At 36.4% G+C, this 9,754-nt stretch overlaps 1 protein-coding gene across 8 annotated transcripts in view; it reads left to right on the forward strand.

The window, feature by feature from the left end:
- Window positions 1-9,754, forward strand: part of LOC127856885 (sperm flagellar protein 1-like) — a 33,807-nt gene that overhangs the window by 17,453 nt on the left and 6,600 nt on the right. For 3 of the 8 annotated variants that reach the window (XM_052393070.1, XM_052393072.1, XM_052393071.1), the window contains 3 exons: window positions 173-235; window positions 5,078-5,237; window positions 7,753-7,902. In XM_052393070.1, the coding sequence (XP_052249030.1) occupies window positions 173-235; window positions 5,078-5,237; window positions 7,753-7,866 (337 nt within the window). In that variant the 3' untranslated portion in view covers window positions 7,867-7,902. Of the gene's footprint in view, window positions 1-172; window positions 236-5,077; window positions 5,238-5,295; window positions 5,417-7,752; window positions 7,903-9,754 lie in introns of all 8 variants that reach the window. The other 5 variants (XM_052393073.1, XM_052393074.1, XM_052393076.1 and 2 more) reach the window with 3 other exon arrangements.

Genomic DNA, 9,754 nt, shown 5'->3' on the forward strand with positions numbered 1-9,754 from the left:
TGCTAAGAAGAGACTTCATGTAAACAGAAAGTACCATTAAAGCAGAGTTGTCCCTGAATAGCCTGTGTGAACTTCCTGGGATAATCTGGGATGACAATGTACAAAGTTTTATATATGAATGTCAGGGAAAGGATATGAACTTCTTGACCATATGTGATGGCTGATGTTTCAGGATTGACGACTATGGCCATGTAATTACCCATCGCTACCTTGACAACAGGGGATGGAACTCTGGGTACTATACATGCACAAACATACACACTGTCACCTCTTGGAAGCTACCTGACTCTCAATCTTAAAAAAACTTGTGTTTTCTGTTTAAAATATTTATCTATTCTTTTTGGAACATAAAATCAATCTCGAACAATTGTTTTAAATGATATTTCATTCAGTTTTTGTTTGTTTGTAATATTTTTTTTCCTTCTGGAACATAAGCCATGTGTAATTACCGGTAATAAACATAAAATGTTCCTTTATTTTTATGTAAAACGTATATCATATATAATGAAAGTGGTCTTAGGAAGGAAAGTTGTACAACTATTTTTTAAAAAAATTCTCTAGCAAATTATCTAAATATGGCTCACTTCAAAATATTTCCTTCATCGTCTTTAAATGTGAAGGTAGCTGCCAAATGTTTGCTAAGTGACCCATGTTTTATTCTTGTTCTTGCGTTTGTTATGTACGTGTGGGTCTTGTCAGGTTGTTCTCTTGTGCTTGCAGCTTCACTTTTGTGCATTTGAGAGTTGCGTCGTTTTGAGTATATGTTGGTTTTACTTGTATGTCAGTTTGCTGTTGCAGTTGGTTGTCTGTGTAATGCACTCAGTGGACAGTCAAGGTCAAGTGTGTAGCTAGGTGTCTGTTTTCATGGAAATCAATGGTTTACTTAATTGCTGGTTTATAACCCTTGAATAGTTGGCTTAGAGATAACAATGACTCTCGGTATAGCTTCTGGAAAATATTTGTCATCATAAAAAAATGAACCATACTAATGTTTTAATCAATTATTGGCAGAGTCAGCTATGAACTTTATAGCAAAACCCAATTACCGTAAAACGTTGTGTATAACGCGCACTTTTTTACCCCAAAATTTCATTTTAAAAACTTGATGCGCGTTATGCACAACTACAGCCATGCAAGGACATTTTTTCCCTGTCAGTTACCCAGTAGCGGTAATTCGCATCATTCTGTTTTCCGGTGTTTTAACTGTAACTATGTTAATAATAGTGTTATATTGACGATCTGAATAAGATGGACAAACATTATAAAGTTAACATAACATTTTCTATCTTTTTCAGGTACGTACAGAGCATTGAAATCAAATGAATTTGAAGAAGAAAATGAAAAATAAGGAAGCCATTTTTATTTAAATGTTATTGTTTTCCCACAATATTATACCCTACTGTACTAGGGTTACACAATTTATTTGGGGGCACTTGTCGATTTACAATAGTATGTCGGCAAGGTATTTCCCGATATATTTATGATTATTTTTCTTGCTTTTCAAATGTGTTAATAAAATTGATGCTGTGTTTGTTTGCACGTTTTCATACGTCTTGTCAAGATTGAGGATGTGATTATCGAGCAATTTGCGTCACCTGTCAAGTTTTGTGTAGCTGGGCTATTATCAAAACATGCAAACTGGCAAACGGCTTCACACCTCCATTGTTTGTTTATCGCCGGTAATGTCGTAATGGTGTTGAGAAGTTTGAGTCGTTAAAGTCTCCTGTCAATTATAGACACTCGAAAAGAACGCATGATATCGGCATTGGAAATAAAACGCGCGGTTGTGAATTAGTCATGCACGAATAAGCACGTGACAATACCAATCAATAATGTCAGTTTCTTAGTTATAACTAATCCATCCGTTATGTGTACTCCACGATAAAATCGTGGACAGTGACTTCGGAGACATATGATGAAAACCTTGATGGTATCCTCGTGGAAAGTGTGCATTTCATGCATAATTCATTTAAATCCAAACATTTATTATTACGCACAATATGATTAAAAAAAAAACACAAACTAGTTGTATTGTTATCGTCTTTAAAAAAAAAATAATTGAAGCAATAAAAGAACATGTAAGATCGGCAATGTAAATAAAACGATTTTCAGTTAGGCTGCGGTACGGAATTTTCCCCCCAATTTTTTTGCTTCAAAAACTTTTTTTCCCGATGTTTTAGCTTAAAAAAGTAGATGCGCGTTATACATAAATGCGCGTTATACACAACGTTTTACGGTAAGAATTTTTTTTAAATCACAAACATCTTTAACTCCTTTCAAACGTTGTGTTTGCACATTTGTTTGGGTAATGTTTGCTTTTGTATTTTATATTGTTATTTTGTTTTCATTTGTTGTGTTACATTCAAATGTAACATTTTAGAAATAATGATAACCTTATTATACTCTTTTTTTCTAGGTGATCTTTCCTTGTCCTGACTTCCTATTGTCTTTCAGACAACTACGGACACATCATAATAGGACAAATAAAATGATTGTTTGTATTTTGACACTCCTTTTACATCACATTGCACTCTTGTTTGCCCATGTTATCATGTTACTCAAGAAAGGTGACTAGTAAAAATGAACACTAGTTGTGGTAGCAAAAAACAGGAGATTTGTGCAGCTTATGGCCAGTGTTGTGTGGATATTTGAGCCTCACTCTGGGAAAACCAGGCTTAATACATGCGGGTAAAGGGGCGTCCCTGATTTTTTTGTGCAGTTTGCACAGGCTAATCAGGGACAAAACTTTCTGCCTAGTCACGTTTTTCTTTTAGAAGGGACTTCCTTTGAACAAAATATTCCATTAATGCATGAGGCCTGGTTTTACCAGAGTGGGGCTGATTTATAAACAAATGAGCTGTTTATGTTGAGCTACTTATGACTGTGTGAAAGTGACAGCTGGTGGATTGCCTGGTGGTAGTGGTGTGGAGACTGTATGTGTGCTCACTACCACAAACATGTGTAGTAAAGTTTAGTTTTATTATGTCATTATTATGTAACCTTAATTATATGATGTCATTTTTCATAACACAGATTTTTCATAATTAACAGTTAGTCATCATCACTTATGATAAGCCTATCATCTAAGAGATAGCTAAAAGAAAGCCAACCTGTACATAAGTTTGCAGTATTTAACTCCCTTGTTTAACCTGGTTACTCAGTCTCCCTAATCTATTTTTAGATCAACTCTGGAATTTGTTAGACCCCTGGTTTCAAAACACTTTAAGGTCTAATACTTTAAAATGCATATTTTTCTATTATAATGACATTTTTATCTAAGATATAATTTTCTTGTGTAAATATGTACTGATTGTTTTATCACATTTGTTATCAGTATTTTGCAAATTAATCAATAATGGGACCTTTACTGATAAGCCTTCTTTGAGAAAATCCCCTGCAGAGTTCCCCAGAGCTTAGATATTGATTACATTTGTATTAATTATTGGTGTGTTTTGATAGCTGAATGCATGTGGAGTTTGCATATTTTATTAGAAGTATGTTGTTTATGTTCAATTTAAATAGCATTGTTGATTTGAGTGTTTTTTATTATATTTTTTGTCTATGAGTAGAGATTATATTTTTAACCAATCAAAATGTCTGTAAATGGACTTTTCCAAGCGAAAATAGACTGTTCTGCCAGTGCTCTCAGAACTGTATAAAATAAGCTGTTTTGGTTATATTAATCCCTCAGGTTGACACATCTGTAGTCGCGAAGCGTTGGAAGACCTGTAAATAAATCTCAAACACACACACGTAATAATCACTTCTTGATGCTCTCTTGAAAACTGAAGATCTCCAGGGAAGTGAGGTGGGAATTTCTAATAAATAATTAATCAGCATCAAGACACTTAAGCATATTTTCCCAAATTCTTATCAATACTTAGATAATTTTTGCAAGCATTTACTTAGGAAATTTTCATTCTTTTAAATTGAGATAATCTTAGTATATAGTTAACAGTAATCTCTATTAATTCACTGGAGTTTCCCACACTCCACATATTGTTTCTAAATTTATTAAAGTAAATTGTTTACTTTCTATTTTGGATCTTTTGATTTGAGTTAAAGGCAGTAAGTTAACTTTAATTATGTGGCCACAATTTCTGGCTGTTCTTAACTTGGTTTTTAATCTCTTCATTCTGACTGCCAGTATAGTATCAGTTAGTGTAATTTCTGTACAGAACATTATACTTCAGACTTGGCTGGCTCTTGTTCAACACAATTTTGCTTTGTTTCATAAGTTGTAAAGTACCGTCATGTCTTAAGGACATTTGTGAAAATGTAGCGTTATTACATGCTGTATAGTTCTGAGGATAAAAGTTAGTTATTTTCGTTAAAGCTGCTTTGGTTTTCACTTGTAGATTAATTCTTTAAGTGTATTCAGGCGTATCTGACGGGCGCCTATAGTAAATTGAATTACAACCAGTCAGTGGTGTCATCCTGACTGGAAATAAGCGTTCTTTAATAAGACTCAAATAATATTTGCGTGTTACATAAGTGCTCACAAAGTTATATAGCTCATAACTGTCCCGTGACCGGTTCACTTGGGTAAGCGAACGAGACCGCACCGCCACACATGGAAGACTGACATTATTTGGCTGTGATTGGGAATGTGAAGAAATTAACAAGTTACATTTCAGCTTGCTTTTTTTATTTTGGTTAAAAGCACAATTTTGTTTTGATTTCGTATGAAGCATGCAATTTTGAGCTTGATTTCAGAAGTGATCTAAACTTAATTCTTTATGAATTTTTAAATGGAAAACTGTTCATAGGTGTTACATACATCAAGGACAAACATTTTATGAATTATCAGTCTAAAAAAAACTTGCTAATCTAGTAATTTAAAGACCATTTTCTGAGTAAATTGAAACCTTTACAGAATTCAATATATAAAACTTTTCCCAGGATAGTAATATCAGCGCCCACTAACGAGTTACACAAGCAGTGCCATGGAATTAATCCTTGTGTGAAAATGTCATCCCAGATATTCCTATGCAGGCTAATCAGGGACAACAATATCCACCTAATCTTAATTATTCTTAATTTGTCCATTTTTTTAAATTCATTGAAACCTTTACAGAAATCAAGATCAAAAACCTTCTCCAAGGAAAGTAGTTGCGCCGCCCAATAATGTGATACCAAAGCGGCGCCCTGGGCCGGTAGCCGAGTCGGACGTGGTGCCAAGATATGTGATTGAGGAGAAGGAACAGGAAGTCCTATCTCGAGATGAAACTATACAAGTAAGTTATTCTCTCCCCTGTTGTGACTAATCTCTTCTTCTGGCTTCTCGTCTTGCAGAGTGGAGCATATGCCACCCAGAACCCGGCTCAAAGGGAATTTGGGCGAGACAGACGTAGTGCCAAGGATAATGTTGGAAGAGCGCGAGCAGGAAGTTCTTGCTAAAGATGAGATGATTAAGGTCAGTGGCGGACACAGTCTTGTGCGCACCACTGTTTGTTGTTTCACTCTAGCGTGATATGGTGTTGTTGAAACAGGCTAGATTGTTAGCACTCATGTGTTCTGCTTTGTTGTGTTTCATGTTCTGTGAAAGCAAGATTGTTTGCACCATCATAATCTGTATGTGTTGCAAGTCATGGTTATGTGAAGGGCCTTGTGTCTCAGATGTATATGTGAGGCTCATTAGGCCTAATTTTACTATATTGGGATTGCTCACATCTGGCGTGTTGTTGGACTGTTTGCTGTGTGACAGCTTCAGTTGATGCACTATTTTAAGTTTGCAGTAGAAGATTGGATTCTCTGAGGCTGTCACATCAAGCTAGTTGTCTTGTTGCTGTGTCATGCTTGATCCTTTAATCAAGTTTGATTTCCAGTGTTTGTGTCTTGCAATTAAGTTAGTTGTCCGAATGTTGTGTCATGCAATAAAGCTACTTGTCTTGCAATCAAGTTTGATTTCCAGTGTTTGTGTCTTGCAATGAAGCTAGTTGTCCGAATGTTGTGTCATGCAATAAAGCTACTTGTCTTGCAATCAAGTTTGATTTCCAGTGTTTGTGTCTTGCAATGAAGCTAGTTGTCCGAATGTTGTGTCATGCAATAAAGCTACTTGTCCTGTAATCAAGCTTGATTTCCAGTGTTTGTGACTTGCAATCTAGCTAGCTGTCCTGTTTCCATGTCATGCAATAAACTGGTTTTGCTGTTTTTAGTTGGGAGCAAACGCTCACAACTAATGTAGAGAGGCAGTTTTGCAAGTCAGTCTGCTTTAGCTACGCTAGGAACGATAACTGCAAGTCAGTCTGTTGTAAGCTACGCTAGGAACAATAACCACTGCCTGTCTGCACTACCTGCAGTAAAATTATGCAGGCGACGAATGCTAGGAGTGTCTGCTTTACTACTGCAGTGTGTGTATTTAATCAATAGAGTTTAACAGCTTGTAAGACAACATTGGCCAGTCTAGTGTTTATCATTGAAATCTGTACATATTGGCTGCTTTCAGGGAAAGAGGGGTTTAATGCATGTCGAACAAGATTAGCCTGTGCACACTGATTAGCCTGTGTAATGCGCACAAGCTAATCAAGGATGACAATGTCTGATTTTATGGTGTTTTTCGTTTAAAGACAGTCTCTGGTACTAGAACGACAATTAATGCATATGCATTAAGCCCTGTTTTCCCAAAATCTTTTTTATTAATGCTTTGAAAATAAAACACATCTCAACCTGTGCTTTAAGACACACTCTTTATAAATTTGAATGGGTTGTGTTAATTTCAAACTTGCGATATAAAAAGCTATAACATAATTTTGAAAAACGAGTTGCGTCTAAGATTATACAACAGCGAACAACTTCAGTGCCTTCAGCGCTTTGATTATGTCTTGCAATTATGCTAGTTGCTCTGTCGCTGTGCCATGATTACTTTTTTCAGCGTCATGTAAGATGTTTATCTGTTCTCATGTCACAGATGACAGATTGTATATTCTGTTTTTCAGCTTTATAGAACATATGATGTTGAACATTTCACACACACACACTTGCTGTTGAACTGTTTGCAGTGTCACACAATGCTGTAGTACTTTCTAGTTGGGTGTTGGCACATGCAGTGTTTGCTTTGCCACACAATTATGTTTATTCGAGTAAGCACATGTGCTGTTGGTCATTATTTTCTGCAGTATTTGCCATGAGTCTGTGTCGGGCTTCAGTTGCTTGATGCAGTTTTCCATGTCAGGTTGCTTTGCAGCACTGTCCAGCTTCACTGCACTATGTTCCTGTCTTGGAGCAGTTACTTTAATTTATTTATAAAAATAAACCCAGTTTTGGGTTATATATTTGCATATTTCAGAATAGCAGAATTTAGCGCATAAAGTGTGCAATACGTATGCTCAATAATCAGCATCTTCCTAGTTACTTAAATGAAACACTGATTTCAGTCTATGAGCACATCTAATGAATTGCATATATTTTTAAGCCTGTAGATTTTATTCTGCCAATCCATAACAGCTGTGCAAGTCTTACCTATCAGTTTATTTTAAAGTATATGCACTTTAGGTTGTTACACTAAATGACATAAAATCTCATAACTTTTTGTGATATGATTGCTATTCTATTTTAAAGCATGTCTTGAATTGTAAAATTGTATTACAATACTAAAGTGATATTTTTATGCACCACACTTTGTAATCATATTATTCAACAGTTTGAACATGCATGTACCAAATTGGTTTTATATTTTTAGATAGGAAACCATTTCCAATACTAACAAGTTGTACCTACTTAAAAGCCTATCTAATGCTTCTGTATTTGTAGATTTTACAAGCCAAAATATCCAGATTAGAGCACTTGCTCCACTTAAAAGATATGCGCATAGATGACCTTCAAAATCGTGTTGAGGCCACTAGACCCACTGGCGTCAGGAGATGAATTTAACACATCCTACACAACCTTATTTTAATGCAGGTCTGAAAGTCTTATTTTTAGCTCGGCTGTTTTTGGAGAAAACCCGAGCTATTGTCATAGCCAACTCGTCGTCCGCCGTCTGCTGTCTGCCGTAGGCCTCGTGCTAAAACCTTAACATTGGCCATAACTTTTTAAATATTGAAGATAGCAACTTGACATTTGGCATGCATGTGTAACTCATGGAGCTGCACATTAATGAGTGGTAAAATTTCAAGGTGAACATCATCCTTCAAGGTCTAGGGTCGAAAAAACAAAGTCAAGGGAAGTAATAAGCTTTAAATGGACATAGTTATCTGACCTGCCCACGTATATATTTTTGTTAAATAAATCAAAGCGGCGCAGTAGGCGGCATTGTGTTTTTGACAAACACATTGTGGTAAAAGGTCAACGTCAAGTTCATCCTTCAAGGTCTACGGTAAAAAATACACATTTAAGGGAAGTAATAAGCTTTAAAGGGAGATGATTATTCAATATTGAACATAGCCACTTTATATATTTAGCATGCATGTGTATCTCATGGAGCTGCACATTTTGAGTGGTGAATCTACAGTCACGGTAGTGGCTTTTAATTATTTGCTACTAAAAATAGAGATTTGTTAGAGACAATTATTTTCAAGGGAAGTTATTTATATAATTATAAATCTCATATTATATATTTCCTTACCAAGAATTGAAGTTCTTTTCACAGTTACTGTACAGATTTATTGTTTTGATTATTTATAACTCAAATGATTGATTTGTCAAAGTTTTTTTTTTAAATGTTATAATTATCATTTCTTTCATTTACTTAGTTGTTAATAGTTGTGTTCATTACATACCTGTGGACTTATGTCCATAGATACATGATGAACTCTGGCTAGTTTCTCTTTGATAAACCAAAGGCCTTGGTTGTCAGTGATGTCTGACTTGGTCATTTTTGACTGTCTTCAGACCCCCCCCCCCTGGTTGGATTGGACAAAATCCTATGGAAGTAATAAGCTTTAAAGGGAGATGTTTTCTATACCTGCCAAATAATAAATAGAAATTTTATTTCAAAGTGGCGCAGTAGGGGGCATTTTGTTTCTGACGAACACATCTCTAGTTGGGTCATTAAGTCAAAGGTCAAGGTCACTGTGACCTCTAAAAAAAAAAAAATCTGACAAGCTTTCGCAGCCGAGCGTGGCACCCGTTATGCCTCTTGTTGTAGATTTGTTGCACAAGTAGATTAATGTGCACAGTTATGTAATAAACTAATCTAGGCGAACTATTAACAGGCTTTTAAAGTGTTACTATTGACCCAATGCTCTTGAGATATATCATAGAACAAACTGTCCATTCAATCTCTGTTCACAAAACATACCTTAGCAGACTACCGTGTCTTACCCATTCAATCTCTGTTCACAATACATACCCTAGCAGACTACCCTGTCTTGCCCATTCAATCTCTGTTCACAATACATACCCTAGCAGACTACCCTGTCTTGCCCATTCAATCTCTGTTTACAAAACATATCATAGCAGACTACCGTGTCTTGCCCATTCAATCTCTGTTCACAATACATACCCTAGCAGCCCCAGGTCCGTCCCGTGTGTCCCCCACACTGGTGGTCCCGTCCCACTGTCCCCCTACAGGCGGGACCTCTGGCAGCTCTCGACGATATACAGCAGGTGACAAGTCCACTGCATCTTGGAGAAAACAGCAATCCCAGCAGTGTGGAAGACGTCCGGCGCGAGGGTGACGGACTCAGCTGGATTGGCAGAGCCACCCGCAGAAGTTCCCCTCTATAAGAAAATATGTACAGGTGAAAAAATCTTCTGCAGGCGACTCTCGCCTCAGTCGCGACGTGCACGCTCCAGCTGTTGACCGAGCCCA

This window comes from Dreissena polymorpha, chromosome 14 (assembly GCF_020536995.1).
Source record: "Dreissena polymorpha isolate Duluth1 chromosome 14, UMN_Dpol_1.0, whole genome shotgun sequence".
Taxonomy (NCBI): Eukaryota; Metazoa; Mollusca; class Bivalvia; order Myida; family Dreissenidae; genus Dreissena; species Dreissena polymorpha.